This window comes from Pteropus vampyrus, unplaced genomic scaffold (genome assembly GCF_000151845.1).
Source record: "Pteropus vampyrus isolate Shadow unplaced genomic scaffold, Pvam_2.0 Scaffold43, whole genome shotgun sequence".
NCBI classification, from domain to species: domain Eukaryota; kingdom Metazoa; phylum Chordata; class Mammalia; order Chiroptera; family Pteropodidae; genus Pteropus; species Pteropus vampyrus.
Window position 1 is genome coordinate 7,604,186 of NW_011888824.1, and position 16,458 is coordinate 7,620,643.

A 16,458-nucleotide genomic window follows, 5' to 3' on the forward strand; every position below is an offset into this window, starting at 1 on the left:
CAGAAACAGGGAGCATCAAAGTAGAACACAAACTTTTATCTGTACAAAAATGAAAAATGCTAAGTATGTATGTGAGCAAACACTATGAATAAAACCCAAAGCTGAGATAATAAAGTAAAAAATTGAAAACGGTTAACTTGTGAAGATAGAAAAAGTAAGTTATATTTGGGTTGTTGTTTCTTCACAATATTGTTATAATTTTATAACACAGTAAGTTCACAGCTAAGAGATGGTAAACAAAAGATCTAGAAGAAAGTAGACATAAAATAGTTTTTATGGTCAATTACTTGGTATACAGGTCACATTTAAAAACATTTGCCAAGTGATTTATTTTATTCTATAATGCAGAAACTATGCCAACTTTTATTCCAGTTTAGACGTACTTTATCCAACATGCAAAGTGGAGTTGGTGAATAGCTCAGAATCATCCTGGAAACTGTCCTTCCTTGGCGTATAACTATATAGTGCATCTCATTTTTATGTAAACATGTATTCTATTATTTGTAAAATGTCGTGGTATAGTAAACTGCACACAGAACAGTATAGTGTTATGGTTAAGAGCAGAGACTCCAGTCAGACTGCTTGATTTTGAACCCAAGCTCCACTTACTAATCTAGCTGTGTGATCTTGGCTTGTTTCATCTGTAAAATGGGAATACTATTACTACCTGCTCTATGAGGGGTGAGTGACTTAGTAAAGCTTGTAAAAGGTGCCTGGCATCTAGTAAGTTCAGTCGTACTGTTATTATTTTGTAACCCAAGTTTGAATTTGAGATTGCACTTTCTCATTTCCAAGGAATAGTTAAAATTTATCAAGTATTTACTATAAGTTTAGTACTGTTTTTTCTATGCTTTACATGTATTAATTCATCATTATTTCCATTTTACAGGTAAAGAACTGCAGCACACAGAGATTAAGTACAAGTCACATGTGTCATATACAACAGAGCAAAGATAGGGATTCAGGAAATGTGACTCCAGAGGCTCTTCACCACTGCACACACTGCCTCTGTGTGTGTTCACATTCAAATGTCCTTCTGTCTCACTCAACAAATGTTAAATAGATAATGACAACCCCTATGTGAGATGCTGTGATAATTAAAGGACATGAGATTATAAATATATTAAATTTTTGTAAACTAAAACTGGAAACACATTAAGGACACATCCTCCTGACATAATTTAATACTGACATTAATATATCCCAAGCATCTAGAATATGTCTGACCTATAACGGGCCCTCAAAAAACATGCTTTAATTAAGCATAGGCATATTTCAGGGTTTCCTCAAGTTTGCATGGTGACTCAGCAATGAAAGCTGAACTGGACCAGTTTCTCCAGACTTGGAGTCCAGTGTTCTTTCCACTACATTGCATTACCAGACAGGTAAGTGAAGGATAATAATTATAGATGCGCTGACGAGCGTCTTTAAATAGAAGTTCAGAACGAAGCTCTGATGGGTTCTTAACCTGGGACTCTGAATAATGAACCTCCAAAGGCCTAATTTCCCACCTCTAATAAAACTGCATACAAAATTCCCTGTATGTGTGTGTGGTGTGTGTAGTATATCTCCAAGACCATAGATCTGGCCTACGGCATAGCCCACACCCCAATCCAGTATCTTTAGCTCATAATTCAAACTTCTTTTCACTACACCACAAGTATTCTCTTGTTCTACAGATAATCTTTAAAAGATGTTCACAAATGTGTGTGCATATCTATCTGTGTGCTGTCAACATAGCTAGGTAAAGTCTCAAAATTACACCCCAAAAAATCTTATAATTCATCTCATAAAGTTTTAATTTACCCTAAAGTAAACCATAATTCAGATGTTTGGACATATAACTGTTTAAAATAGGTGCTCTTGTTTATTTGTTTAGAAATCAGTTCCTACCAAATAGTCCAGCAGGTCCTCACCCATTACATCAAAGAATTGTGACTAACATACTCAGGTGAAGCTTGGATTGTTGTCCTCTGACAACTCAGGACTTGACTGGACAGAAAACTGAGAGGGAGAATTTGAGCACATGCGCACGCATGCGTGCACACACGTGAGCAGAGGCCAGTCATGGTGGCTGTTGTAAGGAAGTCCAAGCATTTGGGGTTGGAAAGGAGAGAAGAGGAAGGTCATATCAAGTGAAAAACATGTAAAATAATATATCCAGCATGAAACTGCTAAATCAACACGTAAGCATCAGCTTTTTGAACCCCAGTTACCCCTGTCCCTTCATCTTCCTAGGTTACTCAATCTTGTTGCTTCCTGGCAAAATAGGGAGGTGTTTAGTAGCAGCCTTCAGCAATCAGATTCTTAAAGGCAAAAGGTGAATTTGCCATTGGTCTCATGCAGCCTGGGACATTTTATCTCAAAATCCTAAACAGCCACATAATTAAACACAGCTCCACCTTTAATAAAAGCAGGAACCAGCATTCGTAAGTATTTTGGAACAATTTCTTGCTATGACTGACAATTGGGAAACCAGATTTACAGTTTTTGCTTTCAATTGCCTGACAGCGGAGTCACGGGGACTTGGCTTTCAGACAAAGAGGAGGCGTTTTTCGCAGAGAATTTCCGAAGTCGCGTGAGAAAGAAAGAGTGACAGAGGTTTCAGAAAAGCCTATGCCCAAAACACAGGACAGGAACCCCACCTACCTCTCTCTCCTCTAAATAACAGAGCAATTATTATGTAAAGGGAGTTTTCTTGGTGTGGGTATCTCGATCTTTGAAACTAAAGTCTCAAATGGCATCGTAAAATCTCTCATCCAACATTTACATATTCTGAACCAGTGGTTCTCAAACTCCAGCGTCTATCAGAATTACCTTGAGGGTTTGTTAAACATCTTGCTGGGCCCCAGTTGTCGGAGCTTTGGATTCGGTAGATCAGGATAAAGGTCGAAAACTTGCATTTGTAATAAGTTTGGGTGACGCAGATGCTGCTGGTCCGTGCATCTCATTTTTATGTAAACATGTATTCTATTATTTGTAAAATGTCGTGGTATAGTAAACTGCACACAGAACAGTATAGTGTTATGGTTAAGAGCAGAGACTCCAGTCAGACTGCTTGATTTTGAACCCAAGCTCCACTTACTAATCTAGCTGTGTGATCTTGGCTTGTTTCATCTGTAAAATGGGGATACTATTACTACCTGCTCTATGAGGGGTGAGTGACTTAGTAAAGCTTGTAAAAGGTGCCTGGCATCTAGTAAGTTCAGTCGTACTGTTATTATTTTGTAACCCAAGTTTGAATTTGAGATTGCACTTTCTCATTTCCAAGGAATAGTTAAAATTTATCAAGTATTTACTATAAGTTTAGTACTGTTTTTTCTATGCTTTACATGTATTAATTCATCATTATTTCCATTTTACAGGTAAAGAACTGCAGCACACAGAGATTAAGTACAAGTCACATGTGTCATATACAACAGAGCAAAGATAGGGATTCAGGAAATGTGACTCCAGAGCCTCTTCACCACTGCACACTGCCTCTGTGTGTGTTCACATTCAAATGTCCTTCTGTCTCACTCAACAAATGTTAAATAGATAATGACAACCCCTATGTGAGATGCTGTGATAATTAAAGGACATGAGATTATAAATATATTAAATTTTTGTAAACTAAAACTGGAAACACATTAAGGACACATCCTCCTGACATAATTTAATACTGACATTAATATATCCCAAGCATCTAGAATATGTCTGACCTATAACGGGCCCTCAAAAAACATGCTTTAATTAAGCATAGGCATATTTCAGGGTTTCCTCAAGTTTGCATGGTGACTCAGCAATGAAAGCTGAACTGGACCAGTTTCTCCAGACTTGGAGTCCAGTGTTCTTTCCACTACATTGCATTACCAGACAGGTAAGTGAAGGATAATAATTATAGATGCGCTGACGAGCGTCTTTAAATAGAAGTTCAGAACGAAGCTCTGATGGGTTCTTAACCTGGGACTCTGAATAATGAACCTCCAAAGGCCTAATTTCCCACCTCTAATAAAACTGCATACAAAATTCCCTGTATGTGTGTGTGGTGTGTGTAGTATATCTCCAAGACCATAGATCTGGCCTACGGCATAGCCCACACCCCAATCCAGTATCTTTAGCTCATAATTCAAACTTCTTTTCACTACACCACAAGTATTCTCTTGTTCTACAGATAATCTTTAAAAGATGTTCACAAATGTGTGTGCATATCTATCTGTGTGCTGTCAACATAGCTAGGTAAAGTCTCAAAATTACACCCCAAAAAATCTTATAATTCATCTCATAAAGTTTTAATTTACCCTAAAGTAAACCATAATTCAGATGTTTGGACATATAACTGTTTAAAATAGGTGCTCTTGTTTATTTGTTTAGAAATCAGTTCCTACCAAATAGTCCAGCAGGTCCTCACCCATTACATCAAAGAATTGTGACTAACATACTCAGGTGAAGCTTGGATTGTTGTCCTCTGACAACTCAGGACTTGACTGGACAGAAAACTGAGAGGGAGAATTTGAGCACATGCGCACGCATGCGTGCACACACGTGAGCAGAGGCCAGTCATGGTGGCTGTTGTAAGGAAGTCCAAGCATTTGGGGTTGGAAAGGAGAGAAGAGGAAGGTCATATCAAGTGAAAAACATGTAAAATAATATATCCAGCATGAAACTGCTAAATCAACACGTAAGCATCAGCTTTTTGAACCCCAGTTACCCCTGTCCCTTCATCTTCCTAGGTTACTCAATCTTGTTGCTTCCTGGCAAAATAGGGAGGTGTTTAGTAGCAGCCTTCAGCAATCAGATTCTTAAAGGCAAAAGGTGAATTTGCCATTGGTCTCATGCAGCCTGGGACATTTTATCTCAAAATCCTAAACAGCCACATAATTAAACACAGCTCCACCTTTAATAAAAGCAGGAACCAGCATTCGTAAGTATTTTGGAACAATTTCTTGCTATGACTGACAATTGGGAAACCAGATTTACAGTTTTTGCTTTCAATTGCCTGACAGCTGAGTCACGGGGACTTGGCTTTCAGACAAAGAGGAGGCGTTTTTCGCAGAGAATTTCCGAAGTCGCGTGAGAAAGAAAGAGTGACAGAGAAGAGGTTTCAGAAAAGCCTATGCCCAAAACACAGGACAGGAACCCCATCTACCTCTCTCTCCTCTAAATAACAGAGCAATTATTATGTAAAGGGAGTTTTCTTGGTGTGGGTATCTCGATCTTTGAAACTGAAGTCTCAAACGGCATCGTAAAATCTCTCATCCAACATTTACTTATTCTGAACCAGTGGTTCTCAAACTCCAGCGTCTATCAGAATTACCTTGAGGGTTTGTTAAACATCTTGTTGGGCCCCAGTTCTCGGAGCTTTGGATTCGGTAGATCAGGATAAAGGTCGAAAACTTGCATTTGTAATAAGTTTGGGTGACGCAGATGCTGCTGGTCCCAGACCACACTTTGAGAACCACCACCGTAACAGGCACTGTGTTAAGTGTTATGAAGGGCGCGAGGGGGGGCGGGGAGTACTGGTCCTGCCTGCTGAGAGTCCAACATCCAGGTAAAGTGAAATGAAGGCCCCATGAGTTCTACCATTGAGTAAGGGGTGGGTAGCAAGGGGAGACTGTGACTGTACTCTGCCTGGTGGAGTGGCAAGAAAAAGCCACCAAACTCGGTGAGCAGGACAGCAGATACTCTGTGTCCCAATGAAATTTACACCCCTGAAGTGTGCCGGGAAGTTTGCAGCTCCCCCTCCGCTCTGGGAAGCTTCGAGGCCGCTGAGAGTGCCGGGCATCTCACTCCCAGCTTTGTTCCTGGAGGCATGCAGCTTTGCTTTCCCTCCCCCAGGAACAAACACCCGGAGACAAAGTGTTAAGCCACTGCATAGGAGGCGGAATCCAGATGCCGCGCCCGCTGGGAGCGCCCCACTGCAGGCGAGCCCCGACCTCCCCAAGGGTCGACCTGGCTCCCTGGTCCCCTGGCTCCCTGGTCCCCCGTCGCCCTCGCCCTCTGGCTCCCGGCGCTCAGCAGCGGGAGCTGGCGCCCTGCGCGTCTGGGGTCCAGTTCTCTGGAGTGCGGGCCAGGGCTCTCTGCTGCGCTCGCGCTTCTCCTGACTTTGAGCCGACGCTTCCGCCCCAGCGCTCTCTGGCAGGTCCCAGGAGAGAAAGAGTAGCGTCCGACTCACCCACTGCGGGAGCCGGGCTCTGGCCTCCAGCGGGCGCCAGGGGCAGTCCGAGGCCGGGTTGGCAGTGCCAGACGGCCAACAGGCAGCAGAAGAGCACGTCTAGCAGAGCCATCTGGGGCACGCACCGCCACAGGCCTGGGAGAGACTGGGTTCGTCCTGCGACTCTACTCGGCTCGGCGGTCAGGCCCCGGAGGTGGGGAGGAAGCAGAAGACGCAAAGAGGTGTAGACGCCCAGCGGTCACGTGCGAGGGCAGAGTCTGCAAGAACTCGGTTAGCCTGACCTTCAGCCGCTGTCTAACGATTACTTGCCTTTTGGCTTCTTGGAGTCAGTGATTAGCCTGGGAAGGAATGTGTTTGGGTCAGCCCCAGGCAGATCATCTTTTCCTAAATGCCACCTGTCCCTAAACCACAGAAGTGATGCAGAAAACCTTGAAGTATCCTGATTTGGAGGAAATAGGCAGAAGTTTTGGATAGCACTGTGGCTCTCAAAGTGTTGTCCCTGAGCTAGCAGCATCAGCATTACCTGAAAATTCTAGTTAGAAGCGAAAATTCCTTGTCTCACTCCAGCCCTATTGCATCAGAAACTCAGGGGGTGGAGCCCAGTAATTTGCGTTTTCACAAGAGCCTCGGGGTGTTGCTAAAGTGATGATGACGTTCCATAACCACTGCTCCAATACACTGGGTTTCGCAGTTTTGTTTTTATTGGTTTTATTAAGGATCCATCAATTAGGCAGCGTGCTGTCTAGCAATTAGAAAGGACCTGGAGGGGTTGCACAAAAGGAAAAGTTTTTATCAAAAGAAATGTGGAACAAGGAAGCTAGGAACAAAAGAAAGGATGATTTTTAAAATTATATTGGGAGGGTGGGGAAGAGCAAGGGTTTTTATCATGCAAATTGCATCTTCTCTCTAGGGGTAGGGTGGGGTGAAGAGAGTTCAAACGACAGATTACCTCTTTGGTGTTTACCAGAAAATTCCAGATGGTTGATTAAGAGTGTATTTCCGGAGAGACTGAAACAATAATGGGTCTGGTATTAAATCTAGGCTTGGTATCATGAGCTTTAGCACAAGTGAGGCCATTTTGGGCCCGTGATTTTTTTTCTATTTAACAGTTTATTTGTTTTTAACAACTGAGTTAGAACAATGTCTCAGAATCATGCTTTATGCATTCCAGAGATGCATGAAAATCATAAATAGAGCCTGTTGATTTTACTCTTCCAAAGAATTTTTGAAGATACTGTTAAAGACAAAACCCAGAGCCCAAAGTGGTGTCTCATGCTAAAAGCCCATGATACCAAACCGAGATTGGTATCTGATTTGCAGATTCAAACTCTCCGAGAAACAGAATATTAATCAACTAGTCTGGAATTTTCTGGTCAAGCACCAGTAAAGTAGTCTGTCACTTGGGCCCTCTCCACTCTCCCCCATCCTCCCCCACAAACCCCCAAGAAAGTAGAGGAATCTACATGGTAAAACAAACAAACAAACAAACAAAAAAACCTTGCCCTTCCCCACCCTCCCAAAGAAGTCTAGCTCTAAAAAGAATCCTTTGTTTTCTTTTGTTAATAGCTCCCTTGCCCCACCGTTATTCTTATAAAAGCCTTTTATTTTGTACTACCCCATGGAGAATGCTTCTAGTTCCTAGGTGTGGTGCTGCCCAATTTATGAATCAAAAAAGCTAATTAGAGCTTCGAATTTACTTGGTTGAATTTTGTTTGTTTAACAATATTTAGTCTTACTAAGGAGCCAAGATTTTTGAACTGCCTCGAATTGTGTGTACCTTTCAATACCATTTATGAGGATGCTGACCCCTTTAAGTAAAGAAACACATAGTTTACGTTTTTAGGGTATAGAATTCCTTTGGAGAGGAAAATACCCTCCGGAATAACTAACCTCGTAAAAGATATTGTGAAGTATATTTGTTTCCTATTAGAGAAAACCTTATTTTGTGTCCTGTGTAATAAAATAGGAATGTTTATCATGAAAGGGGCTTTGAAATGGGAATCAATGTAACTGTATTTTGTTTCAAGTCCTGCCAGGTTAGTTCAAGTCCCACCTCAGCTTTAGGATGATTCAAAAGTCTTTGGAGAATGAAAGTACTTTCCAATAGTGGACAAAATGGTCCTTGTGTAACTGCAGAACCAGCTCTAACTGGTCTTAGTCTGTTTCTAACAAGATGCTGAGCTGCTTTTTCAGAGATTACAGACCAAAACTGCAAGTCATGTCAAAACTGAAGCTTGCACAGAGGAGAAAACTTTGACCTCCAGTTTCACCTGAACCAAAGTCTCACTCCCTGCCCCACTCCCCATGCCATGGAACCAAAGGACTGGGACATGACAAGAACTTGAGCACCAGAACCCTTTCAGAAGCAAAGCGTTTTTTGTCCAAAAGATCTGGTGTGGAAGCCCCTTACCATATTTTACCATAAACAGTCAAATTCCCAAACCCTCAAATTGAAATCGGCTCTGCCAGCACTTCTGCATACCAGCCTTTTCCCCCTCACTGTTTAAAACTCACCCTGAACCTTGGATCAGGGAAACCAGTTTGAGCCTTGCCTCTTATGTCTTTGCTCGTCAGTCTTGCAATAAGGCCTTTTCTCTTCTCAAAAACTGATGTCATAATATTGGCTTCTATGAGCATTGAGCAGTGAGCCCTTGCTAGTTTCTCAGTCTACAACCACAAGAGTATGGAGGAAAACAGCGGGAAAAAAAAAAAATGATGGACGGATGAGAGAAAGCAACTGTAAAGACAGCAAAATAACTTAGTGGTTCTAGTCCAAACATTTTGAAAAATAGAAAAACTGTAAAAAAAAATTTTCATTTCCCAATAAGCCAGGAAAAAAATTGCTTGTGAAATAATTCTTAAGTAAGCATAAAAATGGCATACATATTTTGAAATCTAAGAAATGCTTGAAATCCTGAATGTACAATATACTGAAATTAATGGGTAGAAACATCATTCTCCCTTCTACTCTCTCTGCTTTTTTTGCTTTCCTTTATACCCACTCTCTAAGAAGCACAGTGCCTCAACATCTCTGGGTACCTCAAACCTCGGTTTTTGTGGGTCCTTATGTTCTGAGTGTCTCGAGGGTATATATCTGGGTGAGAGAGAACTCCTGTGAGAGTGGGGAGCTGCTGCTTGCTATCAAGTTTCCATAATTAAATGTCACAAGATAGCCTTTAGCCTAGTTTCTATATTTGGAATCTTGGAGTTTCAGAAATGTTCTTCCAGGGCCTATTAGTCAAATTGCCTTTGGTCTTGCTACTTTTTTTTTTTTAACAGAAAAAAAAAAAAAGGTAAAATTAGCACATTGACAGATTACTATATGAGACAGAAGAATATGGCTTGGAGAAAAATTATTTGCAACTGTCCTGTAAACATTTAGGAAGCAAATGTATCTGTTAATTATCTTCCCAGAAAAACACATTTGTCCCATCACTAAAACTCTTGATCTTTTAGCCCAGTATAACTTTGTTTCCTATTTAAGCCACCCAGAAACTTCCATTCTTTACTCCGTAAGACAGCTATTATGGAAATAAATGCCAGAAAGATATTATTTAGCCTAAGTATAATGACCTGAAGCTGAATCCTCATCTTGGCCTTGTGTCTTTAAGAATTAGACAGGCCAGAATCTGTGCTTCTACCAGAGCATAGGCTGAAATCAACCAAGAGAAAGTAGTCCTCCAGGAGAAGCGGTACAGCATAGTGGTTAGGCATTTATATAACTTCAGAAGTGATCCCCCTTCTGATAAGTCCAATATCCACCTTGCACTATACATAGTTCTTATAATATTATTGACTACATTTCCTATGCTGTACCTTACATCCCCATGACTATTTTGTAACTGCCAATTCGTATTTCTTAATCCCTTCACCTTTTTTACCCAGCCTTCTGACCCCTCTCCCTCAATCTGGCAACCATCGGTTTGTTCTCTGTATCTATGAGTCTGTTTGTTTGTTTTATAGATTCCACATCTAAGTGAAATTATATGGTATTTGTCTTTCTGACCTATTTCATTTAGCATAATAACCTCTAGGTCCATCCATGGTATCACAATTGGTAAGATTTCATTCTTTTTTATGGCCAAGTAATATTCCACTGTATATATGTACCACATCTTCTTCAGTCATCTATTGATGGATACTTTTGTTGCTCCCATATCTTCACTATTGTAAATAATTCTGGAATGAACATAAGAATACATATATCTTTTCAAACTAGTGTTTTGGATTTCTTCAGATGAATACCCAAAAGTAGAATTACGAGGTCATACCTTTTAAAGACAAAAGTAGGCTATAATTTTAGGAATGGTAATCTTAGCTAGACAATCTTAATCTTGACATTCAGTAATAATTGCACATTCCTGTGTTAAATCCTATAACCACAATTTAGATTTTTCTACTCTCCATTATAGTACTTAAAGTAATAATGTATCATTGTGGTAAATTGTGTAAGTTAAAGGAAGTGTCCATATATATATGTTAACATATATATGTTATTAACTTAACATATGTATATGTTAATTGGACCTTGAATTAACTTATAAAAATTTACTGAAATCACTGGGTTGATTAAAAAATTAATGTTGCATATTTGTCCTGAAAAATATTTACCCTTTCCCAACTCCCTACCCCCAGAGGCTAATAGAGAAGACTTCCTAAGGAATTATCAGAGAATATAAAATCTTACATATTTTATTTCAGAAAAAAAGTTGAAATATTAATTTTTGAGAGAAAATAAAGAGGAAAATTTCAAGATTTCCAGTTCTTGGTATTCACTAGTCATGAGAACTTAGGCATGTAAAACTAATCTTCAGCTTCCTCATTAGTAAAGTAAAAATAGTAATATCTGCCTTACCTGCTTCACATTGTAGGTTTGAGAAAATATATAATAAGCATTTTGTAAATAAAGCAATATAAAATAACATGTTTGTACTTTACAAATGCAGATCCTAGCCAGTTACAGATATTTACTTGATTCCCTTTGGTTAACTCAGTTCCTACAACTCCCACACAAAAGGAATGTGAATGCCTTCATGCACACTCTACACACACTCCATTTTAGCATTCTTATGGACTTAGTTCAGCTCAATGTACTTGTCCGAAGACATATTTTTATAATCCATGATAAAATTCACTCCTTTTTCTATTTAACTTTCAATAAGAAATTTAAATTATATGACATTTTAATTACACGATACTTTGATTATATTTATCTTTTACGAAGACATTTTCATGCATATCATTTTGCTTCTTCAGGCTGCCCTTTTCTAATAGCAAGAAGTCATTTGTGTTACGCAACCCACCATAACAATGTCTTTGCATCCTAGCCAAAAACTGTGGTTTATCCACACTTCCTCAGTCTTCTGCTTATTTTTTAATTAGTATTTTAAACAAAGTGCTAACTTTTCCAGCCTCACTTTATGCCAGAAAAAAAAGATTATTTTATTTAAAATTCTAACATGCAATTTCCACCTAGATTAGTGATACTAAAAACAACAACAATATTTCTCATGAGTATAAGATTTTTATTCCAATGGAAATTATAAAATGTATTCACCTTTTAATTTTAAAAATGTAGCTTAAAATTTTAATACAAATTATAAAACATGATAAATTTGCAGATCAAAATTGAGCTAGTTGCCTAAAGTAACAGGTTTTTAAAACAAGTTTTTAAATCACCATTTTTCACCTTCACACCAAGGATAACCTTCTAATTAGTGATCAGCTGTACTGTCATTGTAGGATAATACTGAGACTTGAGTAAACAGAAAAATCATAGAGCTTCTCCAGCCGGGATCAGGAACCTTGCTATGCCTTCTCATAGTGGCGAACAGCAACTACATCACCAAAAGTAAGAGTCTGAAAGATTCAAAAGATAATCAAATCTTTTATTCAGGAACATTCGTAGCTGAAATTTTTAAAGGTTTTCATATGTATGATTTCAATATTATGCAAAAGAATAACGGCATTTACAAATATTAAATGTTGCATGCGTTCTTTATTTCTTAAAACAAAAAGAAAAGAAACCTTTATATTTACTGAGTGGATAAAATGTGTATATAGTTGATGTCTCTAAAAGGAAAATGAAACAAAAACTTAGATTAACTATCTAGATTCAGGTCAAAAGAATTCATTTTGCCTTAGATTATCAGAGTAATTAGACCAAATAAGCTAACTGCTTCAAAAGTGAAAGAAGTTTGTAGTAGGTTTTTCTAACAGTTTTCAATTCATGACTTACATAACTTTCAAAACGTTTTTAGAAAATCCAAATCATTTGAGCAAGTGGTATCTGCAATGACTTATTCCAAAATCAGCGGGAAAAGGTAAATGCACATGGCTGTCATGCTTTAGCCTATGTGAACCTTGGTAGTTAGATGGTGTATAACATGAAACATGGGTACTTATGTAAAATCCAACTTGAAGAATTGCTGTAAAGCCTCTTTTAAAAATTTTTGGTTTTTTTAGAGTTCATCATTTTCATATAGCAATGTGATTTTCAAGAGTATACTGAGCCCTTATCATACATTGTTTTAATCTCCTTTTCTGAACTTAATCTTGCCTGATCAGTCATATAGTCAAAATTGAGTTACCCTATTTTATGTATCAGGGAAAAAATAGAAGTTAAAGCATAAAGGAAAATTCAGATTGAATCTTTTAGAAATGAATCCTTTCTTTTGATTATCACTGAAGAAAAATGTGAGCAAATATTTGCTTTCATGAAAGAAAAACTGTCCCTCTGCACCCTACCACACTTCCACTCGTGAAAAGACATATGAATATGTAAGCCCTACATCTCAATCTAGAACAGCTCTGGTTGCAGTAGTTGAGGGGAAGAGAGGAAACAAGTCAATTTTCTAGAATAACAAAAACCCTCTCTGCTATTTTTCCAGTTTATGATGTTACTCCAGCATTAGAGAAATTATTTTTAATTATTTTCTATTTTATAATTTTTACATGACCACCAGTGTTGATAGGTACTTGTAAAAGGTACCTTATGCATTAAAAGAAAGACTAGACGGAAATAATATCAAAATTGTTCTCTTTGAGGAGAAATTAAGATTTTTATATTTTTGTTATACTTGTATGTTATATTATAAATTATCTACACTGAACTTCCATAACCTTTATAAACTAAAATATAACATGTTTAAAGATATCTTCTTTATTACAGGAGCTATACAGTAATTTTTCTGAAATCCAGCAAGCTTGATATTCTTATAGGAATATCAATCATCTTTATATATTTTCATGATTATTGGCTTTATATTTAGATTTCATTTGAGGATTAGCATTTGCAGTAATCCTACAAAAATTCTTCTTTTGACACACGAATTTTAGCTAAATTAATGGCAACTTTTTAAAATTGCATGAAGAATATTTTTTCTGTAATTAAAGAAGCAGAGCCTTAGCTAAGATCTTTTTTATTTCTTCTGTTTTACACTTGTTAAGGAACCTTGCTAATGAGTTAATGTTATTAGAAGGGAGGGAGGGAGGGAGGGAGGAGGGAAGGAGGCAGGGAAGGAGAGGGAGGGAAGAAGAGGAAAGGGAGTGAAGTAGCAGATGGGGAGAGGGGAGGGGGAGGGAAGGAGATTGGAAAAGGGGGAGGGGTAAAACCCAAGGAAGGAGGAAGAGAGAATTGCCATTACTTACCATAACCATTTTGCCATCCTTAATTTCTCTTACAAAATTTGTTTCTTTGCCATCCCATTTCTGCACATGGACAAGTTTGTCTCCATCGAGGCTAACAACAGACTGAGAACAACAACAAAATGCAGAACACAGCAATTGGTACAGATATGATTTCTGATATTCAAGTCAAATGATTTTTGAAAGAATTGTATGATCGCATAAATCATAATTGGCTAATTATCATATTAGTGCCATATCTTCTATTGCTTCTAGAGTCATTATTATGTAAACTTAAATAATTCATAACTTGATAAAAATGTGTACATTTAGATACAAAAACTTCATATATTAGAAGTCAAAATCCTGAACAAGTGCTTTTGGACTAGTCCTCTTTCTCCTTTAAACAAAGCCTTAGAATGAGGCAAACTGTTTACTTAGTCAATATGAGGCGATCAGAGAGATGAAATAAAATGCAATCATTCTTTTAAATGAATACTTTCTGAAATACAGGTTTGATATATAATATGAAAACATACAGTAAGATATAGATTCAAGATTTAAACTGTAGCCAAGTAAATATTGTACAGATCATAACCTATGCATGCTAGAATGCAGAATTAACCTTGATGTCCTTCTCTGTGCATTGAAATACTGAGAACATTACTTACCATCTAAAAAAAGTAGTACGAAGAATCTCTCTTTTATTCCCTCCTCCCTATCCCCACCCCAAAGAAATGGCTTCTTACCTTACAGTTTCTATCATCTGCAGTAGTTTCATCAAATTCTTCTCCCAGATGGAAACTAATCTCTGTGTTCTTAAATGTGCTTTGAGTCCTGATCACCACTTTGTCCCCTTCCTGACTGATGATCACTGTTGGTTTAGTCACATTTCCTACCTGCCTAGTGGCAAAGCCCACACCTAAAATAGAAAGCAATACAGTCAGTTGCAACTTCCAAAACAACTCACAAAGCAAGAAACTGTTTTCCTATTTTGGAACTCAGGTCCTAAAATGTAAGTTTCACTAGAGCATGTTTAGCCCATTAATCCGCAATACAACTACTGAGCTGTAATAAGTGGATAGTTATGTGGATGCACAAACAATAAGTGGATGCTGAAGAGAAAATGGCAAAGGCACAGAAGCTTCATATTCTCCAGGCTACCAAATGCACCATTATTTGGCCCTGGGCAAGAAAGGCAACTACCGCATTAAAAATCCATTCCCTGGGAAATACATAGCCTAGGATCCAATTATGTCAACGTGATCTGTCTTTGTCGCTTGCCAATCTAATGGGTGAAAAAAGGATTCTGCAAGCAGATGAAATGGTAGATCAAGAAGAGAACACCACATTTTATTTTTACCCACCTAGAGCCTTCATGTATTCATCAAAGTTCTGACTGTCTGTCAGCTTCCAGGTAGCACAGAAAGCCTCCACCATCCTTGTTCTTAACCGTTAGCTTTGAAGACAGATAAAAGAGACAGCAGCAAAGATCTTGGGATCCTATTGCCACTGAAATTTAGAAGAACCCTTTGCACCTTGTAGCAGCTCCTGCCTTCTTATTTGGAAAAGAGGTGGGCAGAAAGCCAAGGATTTAAACTGCAAACACACCCCTCCAGAGTCTTTTCTAGGAGGCTGTTGCAGGGGGAGGGAAAGGAAAGGAGGCTCAAGTGAGGTTCCAATCCTCTTTGTGATTGGCTCAGGCCACTGGGTTAGCGGAGTAGGTCGAGTTTCTCCCAGTCCTCACACTGCAGCCCTTCTGCCTGAGAAAGCTCTTTGAGGATTCAATGGGGCTGGAGGCAGAGAACGGGAAAATGAGAGGGTCTTTCAGGTTCAGCTCGAAAACTTGGCAAAGGCAATTTCAGACTGTGAGGAAAGAAAAAAGATGCACAATAGGACATTCAGATTGATTTCCGTTAATGGCAAAGCTGGTTACAAATGAAGACCCCTCTTTAAAGAAAACCACTGAAATGCCAAACTTTTCAGACAAGGAAAGCTGAATAGTGTCTTTTATTTTCTCTCATATTTATCGGGAGAGCAAAACACAAGCTAGAATATGCCAAACTAGGAAAAGAGGAGGGGAAGAGGGGTAAATGCCTTCCCTAGATTGTACTGCTAGAAGGCTACTCTGACTATCAATGGGACACTAACTAATTTTGGCCTCTTTCCCAACACAAACTGAGTGAATTTAAAGATCCCGTTGTTCTTTCTAAGAATGTGAGAACCAGATTGGGATGGAAAAGGGATCTAAAGAAGGGTATGGTTAGAATTCACTAATTAGGTAAAAAAGAAAGAAAATAATGCTTTTTTTATTTTTACTTCCTTCAACAGATTCTATAATCCACATGGAAAACTGGACAGGTCATTTAGTAAGATTTTAAATGACCTGCGCTGTAGAATTTTTTTGATTTTCTGAGGCCGCAATTATATAAATGCAATCTACATATAAGTTGGGAGTTCGCAAAGCGGGGATGCTAGGAAATGGAGGAGCAGTGAGACTCAGAAGAGCTTTGGCTTCACTTTGTCCTGGCTCAAAGTACCTCAAGATTGGTAAAGTGCCTCGAGGTTTCCAAGTAGAGTATTTTTAAAAAGGCCTTTTAACCTCTTCTTTACCGAGAGGTTCTTCTTGCTTCACTAGTTTAGACCATGGAGGGAAAGCAGGTTCTTTCCCTTTCATG

At 38.6% G+C, this 16,458-nt stretch overlaps 2 protein-coding genes across 2 annotated transcripts in view; both read right to left on the reverse strand.

Moving 5' to 3' along the window:
• Nucleotides 1-6,272, reverse strand: part of SMPDL3A (sphingomyelin phosphodiesterase acid like 3A) — a 19,287-nt gene extending 13,015 nt beyond the window's left edge. The window contains exon 1 of the mRNA XM_023529840.1: nucleotides 6,155-6,272. Within this exon, the coding sequence (XP_023385608.1) occupies nucleotides 6,155-6,266 (112 nt within the window). The 5' untranslated portion in view covers nucleotides 6,267-6,272. The remainder of the gene's footprint in view (nucleotides 1-6,154) is intronic.
• Nucleotides 6,273-11,674: 5,402 nt separating this feature from the next.
• Nucleotides 11,675-15,314, reverse strand: FABP7 (fatty acid binding protein 7). The gene is made up of 4 exons (XM_011358763.2): nucleotides 15,148-15,314; nucleotides 14,530-14,702; nucleotides 13,805-13,906; nucleotides 11,675-12,013 (listed from the first exon to the last, which is right to left on the reverse strand). The coding sequence occupies exons 1-4, from the start codon at nucleotides 15,218-15,220 to the stop codon at nucleotides 11,963-11,965; spliced, it is 399 nt and encodes a 132-aa protein (XP_011357065.1). The 5' UTR covers nucleotides 15,221-15,314; the 3' UTR covers nucleotides 11,675-11,962.
• Between the last annotated feature and the right edge of the window lie 1,144 nt (nucleotides 15,315-16,458).

Excerpts from the sequence above, each read along its gene's own strand:
- FABP7 (XM_011358763.2), bottom strand. The coding sequence starts at position 15,220 with ATGGTGGAGGCTTTCTGTGCTACCTGGAAGCTGACAGACAGTCAGAAC. Across the intron at positions 14,703-15,147 it reads TGAATACATGAAGGCTCTAG|GTGTGGGCTTTGCCACTAGG; the intron begins GTGGGTAAAAAT and ends TTTCTATTTTAG. Across the intron at positions 12,014-13,804 it reads AGGATGGCAAAATGGTTATG|ACTCTTACTTTTGGTGATGT; the intron begins GTAAGTAATGGC and ends TGAATCTTTCAG.